At 36.7% G+C, this 19,914-nt stretch overlaps 1 protein-coding gene across 18 annotated transcripts in view; it reads left to right on the top strand.

Moving 5' to 3' along the window:
• MAST4 (microtubule associated serine/threonine kinase family member 4) overlaps positions 1-19,914 on the top strand; it is a 556,979-nt gene that overhangs the window by 473,462 nt on the left and 63,603 nt on the right. For all 18 annotated transcript variants that reach the window (XM_079144856.1, XM_079144854.1, XM_079144853.1 and 15 more), the window contains 2 exons: positions 8,892-8,961; positions 14,656-14,734. In XM_079144856.1, the coding sequence (XP_079000982.1) occupies positions 8,892-8,961; positions 14,656-14,734 (149 nt within the window). The remainder of the gene's footprint in view (positions 1-8,891; positions 8,962-14,655; positions 14,735-19,914) is intronic.

Genomic DNA, 19,914 nt, shown 5'->3' with positions numbered 1-19,914 from the left:
AGGGAGAAATTGTGGTGATGACTGAGTCTAGAAGAGAGCAGCAATAGGATTTATGTGTGGAAGTTATGTACAGTAGTATCCCTTTATCATCCCAGATTTTGGTTTTCCATGGTTTAGATTATCTGTGCTCACTGCGGTCCAAAAATATTAAATGGGAATTCCAGAGGTAAACAATTTAGAAGTTTTAAATCAATGTTCTGAATAGCGTGATGAAATCTCCTTCTGTCCTGGTCCAACATGCCAGGTCCAACTATCCCTTCATTGAGCATATCCACACTGTGTACAGTACCCTCCCACCCTTAGGCACTTAGCAGCCATTTCATCTTTTAGATTGATTGTCTGCAGTGTCATAGTGCTTGTGTTTAAACCTTATCTTACTTGACAATAGCCCCAAAGCACTAGAGTAGTGATGCCAGCAATTCAGATAAGCCAAAGAAAAGCCATAACAACTTTCCTTTAAGTGAAAAGGTGAAAGCTCTGTACTTACAAGAAAAAGAATCATATGCTGCTGACATAAAAGTTATTGTTAATCTCATATTGTGCCTAATTTATAAAGTAAATTTTATCATGAGGTATGAGAATGTATAGGAAAAAATTATGTGTGTATAGAATTTGTTACTATTTGTGACTTCAGGCATACACTGGTGGTCTTGGGACGTATGCCCCTTTTTCTTGGGGACTGCTGTACCTTGATAACTCCAGAGGACACCTGTAGGTAGGTGGGATTTTGTAGTGTTGGTGTGGTAGAATATTTTCTGTTTGGGTTGATGGTAAAGGAAGTTGAGTTTTTACTGCTGTTTTGAGAACACTTAAATGTGTGTGAAAGGGCAGGGGAATGTGTATAAAAGGGACTTTGAGCTCGTGTACCTGAGACATGGAGTGTGGGAAATTGAGTTTAAGAAGAAATGGGGAAGCAAAAGAAAATTCCACGACTTTGTTATTAAGAATTACAAAGGGCAAGTGCAAGTTTAGGATATGATTTACAGGACACAAGGAAGTTCTAACACCATGATTCTCAACCCTGCCTAGGAATGTCTCTTCCTTTAAAGAGTTCAGGCAGAGCCTGGACATAAGCATTTTTAAAGCTACCCAGTTGAATTTTACACAGCCCAGGTTGAAAACTAATTGTTGATCTAAGGGAATATAAGGAAAGAGTATGAGAGGAGGGAGCGTCTCACAGCCAGGGGATTTCCAAGATCTCTTGCATGGTTTGTGGGAGCTGAACCTCAGAATTCTGATTGGTCAGATTCTTGGCTCGTTACTTATTATTTCGTTATGAAGCAGTAGGGGTTGAATGTCTTTGACTATTTTTAAGCCTGAACAGGTTTCTGGCTTTAGAAACTGAAAAGAGGTTATTTAAAGGGAAAACCCCCTCACGCATAGCTTGCTTCTTTCAGATAAAATTCCTTTGTATTGGAAGCCAAAGGAGCATTTACAATTTAAGTAAGACCACCTTAAATTTAGTATTTACTTTTTAACTAAGGAGCTGACAGGAAGAGATTTATAATAGAGAATACCTTTAGATTACATTTAGGAAGTCATATGGATAATGCAGCATTTCATTTAAATTCTTCCTCCCTGAAATGGAATTATTCAGCAATTGAAGGAGTCTAAGAAGAACCAATTTCCTGATAACATCCCCCACTCTTCTAGGTAAAAAGGGAAATTTTTTGTATCTAATTATGTTAAGGAATTGAAATCCCTTTGTGTAAAATAGAAAAAATAATAACATGCACAAGTTGTTACATTCTTTAACTATTCAGGTTCAGAGACTAATTAATGATCTGACATTAATAGAATGAATCAAGTTTCATATAATCACATGCAACTTAGGAAGATCTGTTATAGTGGCCATGTTCTTTCCTCCCCTTCCCTGACCTTACAGTGCTGAGCTACTCAGTAACTTTCAACAAAGGGTAAAAGTAATCTCTCCTCTGTTGCTGGGAAAATGAATTACTGTAGATGGGAGGAAAACATACAACTAAAAATCAACTTTCTTCATTACTCCTGACATTCACCAGTCTTTACTCAGGATCACCTTGAGATGTGACATCAATTCAGAGTAATAAGGAAGGGTCAATGAAAAGCTAAAACATTCTCAAGAACCCATTATAACACATCTCCAAGGGATTTGTGTCAGTGCCACCGCATTTCAATACAGTACACAAATTCCAGGGGAATGGCTTCATAGAACTGAGACAATAGACATCAGTGAGAGTCTCATGACACAGAAATTGACCCTTTAGTGTGTCTCTCTCCCACTCCCTACGTGTTTTCCACCATATAACCTCATCAGTCATTCCTTAGAAAATGTTGCAGGTACACTTATTAGGCTGTTGTGAAACAATACATTCTCTCTATGTTATCATGATTGAGAAGTTTTTAAGTCATTTTGATACATTTAAGGACTTTGGTTTAGGAAAATTTCTTTTTCACATGATTAAGGATTCAGAATTTGTTTTGCAAGATGGGTATGAAGTCAGTGCTTATGTGCTTCCTTCAGTAGATTTTTAGCTCTTTGCATCTTGTTCACCTGTTTAATCTGTTCTAACCAGTAACTCAAAGAACTTAATTCATAATTATTGCATTAGACAAAAAACTAATGTGTTTCTAGTTTACTATGCAACAGGGACTAGGTTAGGCACTGAGAACTCAAAATACACTTTTTGTGTATCTACACATGTAACTAGGGTTTATCCCTTATTGGCATTTAGAATTGTAAATTAGTGAGAAGAAAGAAGTTGGATATAATATGCATATCATCATATGCCATTCACTTTACCTGTGGTGACAAGAGATAGAATAATTGAAATTATTATTCAAACTTTAATATTTAGCCTATGACATTTTTCTACCCTACAAATCTTTACTAGCACTATTGCCATTCAGTTCATTAGGCACTAAAATACTTTGAAGTGGGGAAAATAAAACATTATTTGCTCTAAAATATAAAAAGAAAACTCCAAATTTTTAAATGTTTAGGTAATATAAATAATACCTGTGAGAACTGTAACTAAATTCTACATTGTTATATAAAATTATAATAATGTAGAATGTGAGCACCTTAATTAATTGTACTGGGGATTTTAACCCAGGGGCTCTTAACCACTGAGCCACATTCCTGGCCCTATTTATTTATTTACTTACTTATTTGAGATAGGGTCTCACTAATTTGCTTGGGGCCTCAATAAGTTGCTGAGGCTAACTTTGAACTTGTGATTCACCTGCCTCAGCCTCCAGAGCCACTGGGATGACAGGTGTATGCCACTGTGCCTGGCAATATGAGCACATTTTAATGTATTTAAAAATATTTGAGGTGGAGTCCCCTAAGACAGACTGTACCATATTGGGGTATCAAGTTTGCTCTTTTCTCACACTCCCAAACCAAACCCCAGTCTTTACCTCCTCAGTTAGTACTGCCATCTGTCCATTCACTTAGTCCTCAAATCCAGAAGCCATCTTTGTCTGCTTTTTTCCCCCTTCATTCCACTCAGTCCCATTTTTCAACAAATCCTGTTGGCTCTACTGCCACTGTCCCTGAGCTCTGCCGCCACCCCATCCAAACCATCATCTTCTCTCCTTTGTCTATGCCTACGGATTCCTAAGCGATCTCCCTGCTTCCCTTCGTACCTGCTTGTGGCCCATCAACCACAGAACAACCAGATGGATCTTTATCATATCATTCCCCTCTATAAATATTTGTTGACTGCATCAATCAAGCAGTGAGTAGTGGTACTGGATAAAGAAGGATCAGTAAGGCAGAGACAGGGAAAACCAAGAGATTCAGAGAAACCACATTCCAAGAAAGCCTTGATCCACTGTGTATAATTCACTCTTTACTTGAAAACCCAATCGTATTAGTGTACTTCTGTTCATTGGCCTGCTGTGAACACTTCACAGTATACCCAGGGACAGTTCCATTGACAGCCAATCAAGGATTTTCCTTGGCTACTTAGAGTCTAAACAGCTGCCCAGGTTTAATTAATATTCTACAATTATATCTGGAGAGGAGCCAGTTTCTGAGACAGGTGTCTAAGTGAAAAGATCTCTGGCTCTCTGCACATCACCTGTCTAAGTCCATTGGGATAGACTCTAGCATCTCTGGTGACTTGAACCATGAGTTTACAAAACTCAGTCAATTTGAGGTTCCTATAGAAGAGTTTCTGTCTGCTGGTATTTGTCTTGCAGGGAGATCCTAGGTTTGATTCAGTGAAGTTTGCTCTTAAGGATTTAAACAGTGGCCATGTGCTGCTGAGGATCTCCTACAAAACAGTAAGAAACACTACTCTGATTGTTGTGGTGCAAAATGTCACAATTAATTTAAGAGGCTTATCAAGTAATGACAGCAAGGGTTCAAATGGGGGCTTACTGTTTGATCCACCAGGAGTTACAAATGGTAATTATCATTATTCTTGGATTCCCTCAGTTCTGATAGAAACCCAAGGCATCAGAAAGTATCTCATGCACAGACAGCTATTAAAAGCACATTAATAATCTATAGTGGGTAAAGCATATGCCTTTTAAAAAGATTTGTAGCTTGCTTCTCTGTGGCAAAGACACGGGACTTCTCCAACCTAATTACAAAGCAATCAAACAATTTAATTAATCTGGAAATCACTTTCTTAACAATAACTGCCTCTGAAATGAGGCACCCTGTGTAGCACCGTTAGGTAGAATATGGTTTTGATACACTGTTGTGTATTAGCCATGCTGTCACCCATGGGGATCATGAAGTTAATTACCTAAGTAATACCTGACCACTACTAAAGCTTACTATACCAGGTCAGAAACATCCACTGTGGTAGCAGCAGTCTATAAAGTGTCCTAGCACTCGAACATCCAGGAGCCAGCAAATCCCCAGAGCGGCAGGATTTGAGTTATAAGCAAGTGCTGCACATATGGGCAGAGAATTAACTGGCACCAGTTTTCATTTGAGAGTCTCTCAGGTATTGCTTTGCAGATGGGTGGATGAATTCAGAGAGCAGCACTGTGAGGAGTGAAGGTCATACATAGGACTCTGGTTTCAATTCGTCTTGCTCTCATCCTGGGGAAGCGCTGCACATGTATGCAACAGTCAGGTCCTCATCTCTGCATTAAGAATATAGATGGCATGCTTTATAATTTTATCTGTTCTAAATTAGCATTTTTGATCATCATAAAACAAAACAGTGTCACTAAATCTTCATAGACCAAGCAGAAATCAATTTCTATTTCAAATAAGAACAAAGACATCACGGATGGACTTCTGTATCTATTCTGAAAGTCTTATAATTTCTCCCTCAGAAAAATGGAATTTTCTGTTACATATGACCCAGAATTCTACAAAAAGCTCATTTACCTTTTTCCTCTTTTACCACCATAACCCCACTTTCTCTAGATTCCAGATTGGTGGGCTCATTGTTCTGTTTTCTCAGTCCGCCACATCAGAGAGGTCAGTCACTCGTAGTCTGTACTCTTCGCATCACTTACTTCTAGCCCATCATCAATCACACTTCGTCTGCCTATCATGGTACATTTTCTCTTTGCCTGACCTGCCTGATCTAGCTTCTGCGCCTCTGATGCTCCCTTGTCCACCACACTCATGCCAGCTGAAAACCTGTGGCATCTCTCCCTTGCATTCAAACATCTCTTAAAGTGCCCCACCCATTAGTTAGTGCACAAACTGTTTAAATCTTATTCACTTTACCAGTATGAATTTCCTTCAGCCAGCAATCCTGTCTCTTGTGACCTCCCAGAAGTCCCCTTTTCTCTCTCCCCTTATCTAAAACTTGCCAAACTGCTTTCAGATTGAGCTATAGTCTCTTATCCTTATTGAATTATCAGGAACTCTAGTCCACATCACTCTCACTCATTTTCTCTAATATCCCATGACGCTGCAGAGTCTTGATAATGTAATCATGCACTACATAGCATTATTCCTCTTTTGTTCCACCCAACCCCATTTCTTTGCAAATCCTGATGCCTGTACTACCAAAACAATGACAGTGGGCTCATAAGATTTCATCACCTGGTGATGTGGATACCACCCTCGTGTGTTTAAGTACATCCTGTGATGTTCACAGGATGATGAAATTGCCTAGCAACACATTGCAGAACGTGTCTTGTCCTTAAGCAACACTAACTCTGTGTATGCTATATATATTTTCATTTCACCTTAGCTTTTCGATCCTACCTGAGAAAAAGAAAAATCTGGATTATTAAGATTATACAGATAAGTCTATAGTCTTAAAGTTGAAGATGTGGGAATTTGGGGTTGGTTCTACAGCAGTAGAAGAACTGGATATGTTCGTAACATTTATATAGTGGAGAAGATGTTATAGATTTAGATTTTATATCAATGAATTGATAATCAAAGATTTCTGCATAGTGGAGAAGGTTTTTTAGATCATATACAATAAATAGGTGTAGACATTAGGCCTAAAAACCTGGATAGCAAATTCTTTCTCTGCAATGAGAGAATACTTTGCAAAACATATATAGAGGAAGATAACTTTCCTCATGGTCAGCATTTGAATGTTTCAGATGGATATGTTGATAGAGCTAGAGCTATTGAAATATACCTGATAATGTTTTGGTTCTTAGAAGCAAATTCAGAAAAAAATTACAGATGGAGAATATAGAAAATATAAATATGGGTTAAATGGTGTAATTGATTTATTTTTAAATAAGAATAGTTAATAATAATAGTTAAATAACATCAAAAAAAAGTAGATGAGAGGAAAAGATTCAATCAATACACTAGGAAAAGAAGCCCAAGATGTCCAAGATGTTAAGGCAGCATCAGAACATGAGAGATGATTAATGACAGCCATCTTTTCTTCTTTCTCCTCTTTTTTTTTTTTTTATTAAAGTGTTCTGCATTTATATCCATATCTCTGCGCATCCTTCCTCAATGTGATGGGTCACCATGTACTGTAAGATATTACATGGCTTCCTGGGGACCACTGATTAAAATCTCTAAAAGTGAAAAAGGTTGTAAATTAATTCCTTGTTTCTCCCTTCTCAAGATTTCTAAAAATATTTAGTGAGGTTTCTAATTGTTCTAGTTGATCACATTCAAATCTCCAAAGATGGTGGTGTTTTCTTTGCAAAGAACGCCAGCTAATAATTTATGGCCAGTTTTTCTTGGTCTTATTATTTCATTCTAAGTGAATGCGGTAGCCGGGATTGTTTTCAAAATGTCTTGGCTTCAAATACACAGTTGTTTTGTTACTCCTAATAATTCTCTGGTAATTTGCTCTATATGGTGTATGAGTAAAGTGAATATTCCTCTCAAATAAAAAACAAAGTCTATTCAAATATTTCTGGCATTAGACTATTCCCCATAGGAAGCAAATTTTTTTTAGCCATCTTGAAATGATTGAGAACTTTTATAGAATATAGAGAGTAAAAAGCTAAGTTAAGGGTAGAGGAATGAAAGCTATTGAGAGAAGTCAAAGTAACTAATTTAGCAGTGTAGATTAATGGACAAGATGAATCCTGGATTAATAGATGGCAAAAGCAAAATCCATTTCTCCAAGGGTTCAAAGAACACCAGATGCAAAGATGTAATAAATTTCATTGCAGTAGGGGGAAAAATGCTTCTTGATTCTCTGTCCATAAAGAAATAGGCTTCTCAGCACTTCCCCCATTGGGTAGCTTTGATTGTGGTGTCTGTCATAAAGTTAATAGCATCTGTTGAAGACATCACTATAAAATTTGCAACCCTAAGTTAATTGAAAAATTTCAGTAGAGATGCAGCTAGTCCAGAAGTCCTCAAGGTAACCATAAACTTAGCCTCCTTAATGTGTTAGTCTATTCTTTCTGCGCACTGGTAATAGGTTGTTTTCCTTTACAGCCAGGTACTGACTTTAATGTGAAATCTTGTGTTCCTTACATCTAATTACAATTTCCATTTCACTAAGAAACCAGTGCTATAGTACTGGGCTTTCAGCCATTTTTCAAGAATATACAGGATAACTTTGTAGTCTTTTCTCACCTCCTCACTGAAATCAGCTCTAGTCCCAGGCGGTCCTCAGTCAGTTCCACAAGTCTAATTAAACATGCAGAGAGAAGCAGGGTGGTCTGGAGTGTCCTGAACTCGCCCTCGCCAGCTGCCTGCCAAGCTTTCTCAATGATCAGTAGCAGGTTGAGTGGGCTAATGGAGAAAGTAACAAGTCCCGGAGGAGCTGCCCTCCTTCTAGTGAGCAATCAGTGCTCTACTCCGCCTCCGAAGGACTTGGAGAGACACGTGCTGCCAGTCTCTGTGCGGCTGTGGCTTTTAGAGGCCACCTGGCCAGTCATGGTCCAGCTGCTTAGGAGCAGAGAGATTGTTGAAGAAAATATTGACAAGGGATAATCCTTCTGGACCCCTCGAGCAGTGCTACGATAGATCTGGGTCATTTTAGAAATACGTCCGCAGAGTGGATTCTTCCTAATATTTTATAACTAGCTCTGACACATGCACATTTCAGAGTGTACTTTGAGCATTTGCTTTCAAGAACTCAGACATTTTAACTAAGGTTGTCTCCCAGAATAGAAGTATCTCCAAATTGAAACATATGTGTACCTGTCCATTCTGCTCTTTGAAATGTTAGCATCTAGAAGGTCATAGCCTAGACATTTATATATTCACTATTAGATAGGACTGAAATCTTTAGATTATTATATGAAAGGCTGCAGCTGGTGATATGGGGGAAAGTGTGTATTCATTTATCTTGCACACATGGAAAGCTCTGCCAGAACTCAGGCACCCCTCCTCCAAAACCTACCTCAGGTTAAAACCAAAACATTATAAGAAGGAAGGACATTTTACAAAAAGTAAAGGGACTCATTACTAAGGAAAGAAGATTCTGCATGTGGGTAATGGTACAGAAACAAAATCATGTCAAGTTTTCTTTTTCTCTCTATAGGAAATAGCCCTCAAGATAGTCCAAGAAATTTCTCCCCCAGTGCCTCAGCCCATTTTTCATTTGCACGGAGGTAAGAACTTCTTGTGAGTAATAAGTGTAATATGGAGAATTCCATTTCTGGCCCCTCTCCACCCCCCTGCCTTCTGCTTTTGACATCCTGCTGGTTGTCACATAAGACCTTCTTCAAAGCTCCCCTGGACAAGGGACTTTGCTAACACACTAATATAATGATGAATTCCACCTTACTTTGGAATTTGAAGTCCCTCTCTTGGTCCTTCACTAAACGGAGAGATCCCAGTGAGGGCAAGGAATTACACTTTCCCTCTTTTCTTTCATTCCTAGTACATGCTTTATACATAGTTGGTGCTTAATGGATTATTCCTGAATCATTTGAGCTTAAATTATAGAGATTTAACTAATTTGTATCATAGTGTGACTTCTTTTGTTGTCCTTATCAAATACTTTTTTTCTCAAACTGCCTTTCTTGGGACCATAAAGTATAAGCTCTGAGGTGCTTCTCTCTTTGGGAGCATTAAACCAGCAGTTTCATGATCCCCCTGAGTTAAAAAAACAAAACAAAAAAAAAAAAAAAAACATACTTGGACCATAGGACATTTTATGTTTTCTCTTGTGATCATGTTTATAATGGGACATTGAATCTTAAAGAGATACACCTCCTTTTGGGCATTGAGTCAAGAGGAAGTGTTATTGTTCAGAAGGATCTAATGTTCAGCCTTTGCAGGGATGGTCTTCTACTGTGTCATAACCCAGTCATGCCTTCCTATTCTACAGGGGCAATCTGTGTACTTCACTATGTCAGATTCAGACCTGCTCACCCCTCCCATCTACTTAACTTGCCCTCTTCCACCCAGGAAGAACACAGTGAAAGAAAAAGTTCCCTTCAGTCTGGTCTCTGAATGTTCAGGATAAATTTGGTTAATTGTCTGAATGTCTTAGATATTTGCTAAATTGTCCTCAGAGACCTGGGTATATTTCAAAGTGGATTAAAGTAGCACTTAGTAAATTCACATAAGTAAGTTAAAAAATGCATTTGTTTCTACATATATTACTAACCAGCAAAACTCACTGCCCTTTGTCAGCATGTGATGCATTTTCTATGGCAGAATCCAGAGGAAAGGGTATGTGTACAGCATTATCTGAATTCTGTATAATTAAGATTCCATTATATGCCTCAAGCCAAAAATAAATGTTTGTTCTTTCATTAGTTTAGTCATTTCCCATCGTATGTTAAATGTCTATATGTTTCCCATTGTGGGGACTATATAAGAATAATTAAGTCATCATCTCAGCTGGGCACAGAGGCACATGCCTATGATCTCAGTGACTTTGAGGCTAAGGAAGAGAATTTCAAGTTACGGGCCTGGACAATGTAGTGAAACCCCATCTCCATCTTAAAAAAAAAAAAAAAAAAAACAATAACAAAGACAAACAAAACCCCACAATCCCCAAGAATCTTACTGAACCCACACCATAATCTTCCCTTAATTTCAACTTCTTTCAATTTCTCATTTTAAGTACCTTAAAGAAAACATGAAAACTAACTGGTCCCAGAAAGGCTGTTGTCCAGTGAATATTAATTCATGATGGTCCTACTATTCCAAAGTGGGGGGAAAAATCCTGTAAAAATAAATAAACAAGTCCTGGCCATACTCGTTAAAACAGACCTCTGTGGGGGTGGGGGAGGGAATGCGTTTAATTACCTTGAGTAATAAGAAAAATGCAAATTTCATTACAGCATGCATTAAAACATGACAGAAACCATAGCCTCTTAATCCTGCCAGATTTATAAAAATGAAGAGAACCTAATAATGAAGTGGGTGACTGAAGGACAGATGAATCTGGTTTCTGTGCTTAAAAAAAAAATACACAAACCCCCAAGCATGTTATTTTTGACAAACCATAAACCGTGACAGGAGATTATCACAGGAGACCTCCGGTTGATTTTGCATGAACTTCCGGCTGTAACTCCCTCCACACTCTTCAAAAAGTATTAATTTAGATTATGACATGAGTGATTATTTTCTTAAACTTTTATTCAGGTAAACAGAACTCTGTTATGAAAATTCAAATTGGCATTTTCTGTTTAATGTCTGGGAGTCTTCCTCTTCAATTTTGGAGTTGATTTTCATTTAGGAAACATGGAGATTTTATCCAGGGTCACCATTGCTGTGCATTTCTGAACCTTTGCAAAGAAATGCCATTTTAAGAATCCACATTTTATTTTCTTACAAATTTGGCCAAAAGAGGAAATATTGCTCTATTTTAAAAAATATTACTGGGTGAAGAATGAAGGTCAGACTTATTAATGTATTCTGACTTTACTTGTTTCATTGATAGATACTCCCTATAATATAGATCAATTGCAACTGTGAAGTGTAATGGTGCACACTTCTTTTCCATATTTTCTCACCCAGATTCAAAAGTAAATCATCAAGTTAATTTTTAAATACTTACGTTTAAAAAATTAAAAATTAGCATCATAATGTGAATTTTATCTGGAGCAAGGAAATATTTTCACACCACTAATTGTAATGCAGGTTGAGTATCACTAATCTGCAAATCCAAAATACAGAATGTTCAAAAATCTGAAACTTGTTGAGAGTCATTGAAACTTTTTGAGCAGCAACATGATATTCAAGAGTTTCAGGTTTGAGGTATTTGGATTTGGAATGCTCAATGGTAAAGCCAATGCCCATATTTGAAAAGACAAAAAGTTCCAAAATCTGAAATACTCATGATCCCAAAATTTTAGATGAAGATGCTCAACCTGTACTGATGTACAATCCATCTAATTGTAGAATTACTCCCCCGCTACCCCTTTTCCTCCTTTGGTGGAAGGACGGAAGAAGTAATGTTCTGGCTTTCCAGAAGTTGCCGAAGTGCAAATTATTTTCACTTCCATTGTAAATCTAAGGTCCTAGAGTAAATGCTGGGGATCTCTCCTAGTTGTATAGTTGTTATCTGCCAGGTTAAATCACAGAATGTATTTCCATAAGTGATTTACTGGAACAGATTTGGCTGCTGAATTCTGGTAATGAGAGCAACCTCCTAGTTCCTGTTTCAGAATTCTTTCTGGAGTTGATTTTAGTTGATTGGATTTTAGTTGGTTACATTTATTACTATATTCAGTTTGTCCTGCATCAACTAGAATATACAATGTATCACCCCAGATAACTATAACAAAGACAGAAAGAAATCTGCTTCCTCTTCATACAGTTAAAATAACTGGGTTGATATCAGAGTTTTTTATTCTTTCATTGTTGTACATTTTTTAAGTCTGAATTTTATATTTTATATTTTATGAGTAGTGTTGAGATGATTTGTTGTTTTTTTTTTTTTTTTTTTTTTGCCAATCTCTTTGAGTCCTTGTTCCCATTAGATGTTTTTCCCTTCTTTTTTTCCTTTAATGTAACATTGAAATTTCCACCCACAAATAAAAAAGATTCTTCAAAAAGCCTTGTTGCTTTGGCAAGAATGTAGTCTCATCTTCAGATAATGTTGTATTGGTAACTACTGCAAAGAAAGGACAACATTGTTAGTAAAATCCAAATTGCACTCCTGTGATAGCTTTCTTGAAAAGGGAGCATGTTCTCTCTTAAGTACTGCATACAGCATATATAGTAACTCCTGATGTGTGGTTGTCATGGAAATGAAAATGCAATGGTCCTTTTGCTCCATTTTAGTACGTAGATATGGACAACTTAGGGAACTTTATGAGACATAAATTATTTCTGGTTGATGGCTGTACAGAGTACTGAGCACCTTCTTGTTTAAATATATTTCTAGTTGTGTGTTTTCTGGACTAAGCAAATGTAATTTATGCTTCACAACTAATAAGAACATGTCTCCTCCTGGAATTGTTCATCCATCAGAAATATGTTCATTGATACCTGAGGGAAAGGAGAGTTAATGAATCACAAAACAAAATCATAGTAGGGGAAATTGTGTCCCTCACTCTTTCCAGAGACTAGTTTCTGATGATTGCTATTAAATGGACTGAATAATTCTTTTAAAATCATATCCATTTCTTACTTTTTCAAATTGGAAGTATTTAAAATATAAAGTACAGGCATGGTAGGATGAACCTGTGTCCATTTAACTGATAGTTGGATATCTTTATATTATTGTAAGTATTTTCTTCTTAAGTCTTTAATATTTTCAATTGCTTAAAAATGTTCCTGAACAATATATAACAGTTTTCCCAATTCCTTTTACCTGGTGTATTTGTATTTACAAACATTTTGCTTCTTCTTCTTCTTCTTCTTCTTTTTTTTTTTTTTTTTTAAACATACTTGATTCAATTGTACTCCAATCACGGTCACAGAAATGACAGGTAAATTCAACTAAAATCTTAACATTGTAGTAGTTCTGTGATTCGTCCACTTGATTTTCTCCATTTTGTCTTTGTGGACCATTTGCATTTATTACAGTAACATCCGTTACTAGGATAATATTTCCCTTGAATACCAGGCTAAAAGGTCAGCATTTTACATAAACATTTAATTGTGGTTTCTCGAAGTCTAATGCTGTTGAATTCCCTGATTTAAATTTATTGGGAATGTTTCTCTGGTAGATTTTATCCAGTATTTTCTTTCTCTTAGTAAATTTAATACAGTTTTGGATTATAAAAAGTCTGTGCTTGGTATTGCATCTAAGAATACAACATTCCTGTTTATAAAGTACATTTTTCCTGTTTTGCTCCTGGGCAAATTTGCATGTATTTGTTTCCACAATGTTTTATAATTTTTAGGGCACAGTCTTACTTGAAATTGGTAATAAAATTGCTAATAGTTCCAGAATGGCAGAGATTTCAGAAAGTTTACTTTCTGATGACACTTTGCCCTGTCAGTGGTTGTGCCTTTATCACTGCATGAATTCATTTTAGACCCTTGTACAAGTGATTCTAATTCATAACTATAGTCCACCTCAGAAACCACTGTCCTATTACCATTTGAAGATAAAAATGACTCTCTTCAAGGTTCCTGAGAGCTTTACCTCTAAGACTGGAGCAGATGGCTTTACTCTCGCATTAGGCTCTGTTTCTAGGGGAGAATTTTTTTTCTGCCCTCCTGTCACTGACCAGAGCTAGGCTGCATGCTCAAAAACTGCAGGGGATGGACGCTTGGTGAAGTCAAGTCACATTCAGTCATTGGGCAATAACCCTGCAGAGGTTCAGAGCCAAAGACCATTGATTCTTAGTGGTAAAGTTATTTGCCACTTAAGGCTTGAACCAGCTATGTGCCCACAGCTCCCTTCTTCCCTAGGTGTGAGTAGTGGAAATGTTCCCTTAAAAATCCTAACTGGAAAATGCTTGGGATTCACTGAACTTCCTCACAGGCTCTGGTTCCATGGTGGAATCCAGGCTCTTGCAAAGATTGTGGCCCTGGATATTAGTTCCCAGATGAGAGTGCTTTTCCTCCCTGTTTCTGTTTGTATTCATTTGAATCTGCTGAGTTTGATCATTGTAATTATCCCTGGTATTCATTTTGTCAAAGTGTATTAGTGAGAGATCAATACTATGGATCAACCCATTCACTTTCTACTTGTTTGGGTGTATTGATTCCATTTAAATAAAAGTCAACGTGCTGTATAATGTTTGTTTATCCTGACCCTGGCTGAGCATTTCCACATCCTCACAGACTATGTTTGTGTCATTCATTTGACTAAAAATACTTGGTTTCCCTGGGGTGGTCATGTAGCAGTCCACCAGTATTGGCCTGAGCTGACCTCTCTTTCTCCATAGGTCTGATGGACGCCGCTGGTCCTTGGCTTCCCTCCCCTCCTCTGGCTATGGGACAAACACACCCAGTTCTACAGTCTCTGTAAGTGCCTGCTTTTCTCCCTTCTCTCTCACAACCCCAGAGCTAATGAGCAGGCAGTGATTTCTCTGGGTGTTTCCTGGTAAGAAAGAGGAGATAAATTCCACATGTCTCCTACTGTGAATAGGTTCCGCATCAAATGACAGCCTGACAAACATAAAAAGGGCATTCTTTTGCTGCAAGCTTCTAAATGGTGGTACATAAATTGTGTAAGACCCAGGATCACAAGTTTGGAGGAGATTGGGAACTTTCACTTTAATCCCATTAGGTATAGTTTGGGGGGAAAAACACAATCTGATTTTATTGCTTTGGTTCCATGCCAGTGATATTAATGCTGAAAATGCCATTAAACTTTGATGGACTTGGTCTTCTTTCTTGTGTGTCTTAGGTAGAGGTTTATTTTGTTTTGTTTTCTCCTAAAAACAATAACAACAACAAAAAGCAAGCCTTAAATTTGTCTGTGCCTTCTAGGTAAGGACTTTTTTCTTTTGTTTCCCTTTTACTTTTTTTTTTTCTAACAAAGAAAGGACTTTTAAGGAAAGATGAGAAAGACATTAAATAAAGAGACAAGATGAAATCATGTAAAGCGGATAAAGGAAAAGGATGTTTTTGCCCCAAACTCTTAAGATTTTCAACAAGAGGCCTAGCAATTACTGGACACAATTCAGTAGATTAGATACATGGGTTCCTAGTTTAAATTAGTGGCATTGTGGGGTATCTGTATCCACAGGGCTTTGGGAACCAGGTGGTCACTTAGAAAGGCCCAGGAGGTCAGAGGTGTTTAATAAATATCTAATGAGGTGGCCCGGATGCTCTTGTACCAGCCAGGAACAGTGACTATAGAGCCCCTTCTGATGCATTTCCTTCCTCATTTTGTCAAAATCTGTGCTTCCTTATTTAGGGATATCCATCTATTGTTTTCCACAACCCATAGCACTGTGCTGGTATGCAGATAGATTTAACCAATTAATAATACTTTAATTAACAAGAAACTACAATTAAATTAATAAAAGCTAACTGGTATAACCACCACCTTATCTTGTGTGTTTCCAGAACTCCATGTGTAATAAAATTTGGGTCTCCTGGTGCAACTTTAAAACCAAATTGCTAAAATCGACTGTATTACTAAATACTTTCACCTTATGGCATTTTATTGAAGAAAGGTCATTTATTTTCCTGTCCCTTATTTCACTTGTTGTGGTAGATGAGTTTATTATCCACTGAGATCATTTTGAGAAACATCCTAACCATCTTAAGAAGTTTCAGTCTTGCATCAGTGAAAATATTGAATGGCATCACCAGATAAAATTGTCGTTATGACAGTAACTGCACAAATCTCCACATTGAAAATGTAGAAAAGCAGAAACAAATGCTGAAATTGATTGACCAAAAAAAATGGAAATAATTTTTTTTAAAGTTCTAAGTGCCATACTTTTCCAGATCCTTGGGTATCTTTAGTTAGAGCCAAACATAAATAAATAGAATGCTTGACTCTGTTCTGTGACTTTCTTGTACATACTCTCATTTAATCTTCCCCAGACTCCAAATTCTTTTATTTCAGTTCAATCATCTTGCAGTGCCTTTAGTGGAGATTATTATGGTTTAGATGCAGGAATCTCTTTTTGTAAGAAAAGTAGCAGAGTGCAGGATCTCTCTTCTTTCCATCTCTAGTACATTGTTCACCATTTTTTTAAAAAATGAATCTGTAAAAAGGGGTGAGTTATGTGAAATTGGAATCCATTGCATATAGATAATTTTTATTAAAATAACATCTTTACAAGTACTTACTATGAAGCAGGCACTAGTCTAGCTTCTGAAGTGCTGTGGCTCATTGAATCCTGGCAACACACCTGTGATGTAGTTGCTGCTGTCTGCCTTTTTTTATGGATCAGAAACCGGAAGGGTTGTTTATCAACCCCCCTCTTTTACCAATACGAATATAACCCGTGGTCTGAACCTTAGCGTTTAGCTATTTTTAAAACATTTACATGACATTTCTTAAACCCTGTGATTACAAAGTTTAACATGGCCATCAGTCATAATGGAGCCGCTGCTGTCTCTTAACTTCCATGTTTGCCTAAAGAAGTAGTTACCTGGGACAGTTTTTAGCCAAGCACACTCTATATTTCTAACACATTTTCTCTACAGCATTTGTCTTATTGAAGAAGGTGATACAAGATTGTTGATATCAACATTCCTCTTTTTTCTGTCAAAATGAAAATTAAGCTTCCAAAATGGTCTGTTTGCCAAAAATCTTAAGAAGCAGTTTAATCTGTGGACTGTAGATGCTGTTGCACCAAAGTGCTGCTTTCTTTCCTCCTTATTGGTTTTTGATAAAAGTGATGAGCAAAAACTAGAAAGTTGTCTCTCTCTTCTTCAGTTTGCGCTCTTGTCCTTTAAACATGAGGGCAAAATCTGTTCAGAACTACTTAGTAGTTACTGTATCTTCTTTCCTAACTCTAATGTGTTTCACTCTTAGGTGGCTCATTAACTAGTAGTCATTTAACCTATCAAAAATACACTTTAGTTATTTTAAAATAAAAATATAGAATATATACAGATAAAATTGTAAGTCCTCTGAAAATATAGTTTAAATTTTACAGATAATTGTGTTGTTAAGCAAACTCCAGAACTGCTTATGCGGAAATGTAAACATTATTATATCGTTATCCTTTGGATATGATGGAAACGGCAAAATTGCCCACATGTTAAAAATGCTATATTCTGAAATTGGAAAGATTTGGTCATATGAAGTTAATCAGTCTTCCCAGAGAATATTTACTATTGAAACTCTTTTAGCATCAAATTTTGCAGTTAAAATTAATTTGTGGAACTTTTCCAAGATAATATTCAGATCATAATTTTTAATTTTGAAGTAAGTAATATGGAATTGCAGTAGTCGGAAGACATTCCTTCATATATTACCCACCAGATAAATTATTTTCTGCTGAAAGAAAGAGCAGAAATAAGAATATAAATACTCATAAATATGAGGTATGACTATAAAATTATATTGCTTTTAATAAATAACAAGTAGAAACTTAGGCATGCATATGCATACTATCCTTTGCAGAATGGTTATCTTGAGAGACTAAATGCTTATTTGAATGATATCATTACTCAGAAAATCTATTTGAAACTCATTGCCTTGAGAACTGGCAGAGATTTTTTTTGTGTGTGTGTAAATCTTCATTCCTTGCAAAGGAATATGATTTATGGTGTAGTCAAAATCATATGCAAATTAGTTGGAGAACAAGACTCAGTGGTACCACACTTAAAGGAATATGAAGAAATGAGACTTAATTTATTGGAAAACTACCCAACTAATTCTTGAAACTCTTCTAAAAGTGGTATTCCAACACTGTTTGACCAATAGAGAGGTACCTTTTCAATAAGCTTCTGAGAGCACACTCTGGTGATATATTCTTATAGTTCCAGCAACTTGAGAGCCTGAGGCAGGAGGATCATTTGAACCCAGCCCGAGCACCATGGATAGACCCTGTCTCAAAAAGAAAAATAAATATGAGAGGCCCCGGGGCAATTGGTTCTGCATTTGAATCCCTCTTTTGCCTTGAGAACTCTCTACGCTGGCTTTGCAGATCTCCTCTGAGTCTCTCATCTCTGCTAAAACTGAACTTCTACATCTCTACCTAACAAACCTCACTTTGGATGCCCCATTTAATACCTTTTTTATTCAATCCCAAGCCATTTCACTGTGCTGCTATAGGCCCATTTGCCCTAGGCCCATCCTATTGGTTTGGCCCTTAATCCAGTTACACCTTGCTTGTTCCAGTTCAGATGAAAGGGACTCACCCCAGAGAAGCTCCCTCCTTCCTACTTCTCCAATACTGTCAAAGTTAGGACAGTCCCTTGTACCTCTCCATCGCCCAGTTTATCATGTTCTCTATCACTAAACATGGGCCACATGGCTTATGGAGATATGAGACAATGTATATGATTATTTTTAAAATTCTTTTGTTCAACAGATGTCACCATTTTGTTACATTTGCTACAGCTATTTTGAAAGACATATTTTTATTTTGTTTAATAAATGAAATGTTAAAGATATCACTGAAGCCTCTCCTTCCCCATCCTGTCTCCTGCCTTTATCCACAGAAGGCCCCTCCCTGTAGTCCATTTGTATTGTTCCCATACAAGTACAGTGTGTTACATAGTGATTAATGTGAAATTCTTGAACCTGGTGTGTTTTGGAAGATTACCTGTTTAATTTTCACCTTTAGATAAGTAGCACGATCTCTGGGCTGTGCATAATAGCCCAACAGCAATTGGGCCAGCACCTCATGATCAAATGTTTTACTATTTCTACAATAACCTGAAACAACATTCACACTAGATAGATTAAATAAAAATTTTAAATAGCTTATCATTTCAAATGATAATTTGCCACCCAAAGTCATTTCTTTAAACTCTTGGATCTTAAAATCTTAAATACAGGAATGTAAATGTAGACATTGATTTATCAGAGACATATGTATAATTTTTTTTTTTTTTTTTTCTGGCTGGGTGTTGAACCTAGGGTCTCACATATGCTAGGCAGCTGTTCTACTGAGTTGCATCCCTAGCACTGTGTATGGATTCTTAAATATCTTGTTTCATTTGCTAATTTCATCGTCTTACTGTTAATGCCACTGCCTCCTCGTGCCTGAATTGACTTTATTATTATTTTCCTGATTTCTTGAATTGACTCAGGTCGTGTGTTTTATTTTTTTCATAATGAAAGTATTTAAGGTTGTGCCTATTTATTCTGAATAAAGCTTTGTGTTTATCTTCTAAACCTTTCTAATAGTGTTCTCATTTTTATGGTTTATAAAATAATCTCATTACATTACAAAAGTCCCTCTTTGTCTCCACCTGTACTTAGTAAGGCATTTTATAATTTCAAGGTATTGGGATATTTGGGATATTTTAGGCTGTAGCCATTAATTCCTAGTGTTACTGCATTGCAGTGCTTTGGTATTTACAAAGGTGCTCTTAATGTAATGACAGATTTTTTTTAAAATAACAAAGCCTGTTAGAACTGACATTTCCAAATGAGTGGCATCTTTCAAAATATGCTTATCCTAAACATGTTTCTACTTCACACTTTCTCAATCTCTTTTATTAAGAATGCTTATAGAGTTTACTTCTCACTAAAACTAAACAAGAAATAGTTTCTTTGCTTT

This window comes from Sciurus vulgaris, assembly GCF_902686455.1.
Source record: "Sciurus vulgaris genome assembly, chromosome: 6".
Lineage (NCBI taxonomy): Eukaryota > Metazoa > Chordata > Mammalia > Rodentia > Sciuridae > Sciurus > Sciurus vulgaris.
The sequence above is the reverse complement of the archived record's forward strand: the minus strand, read 5'-3'. Positions and strand labels throughout refer to the sequence as shown.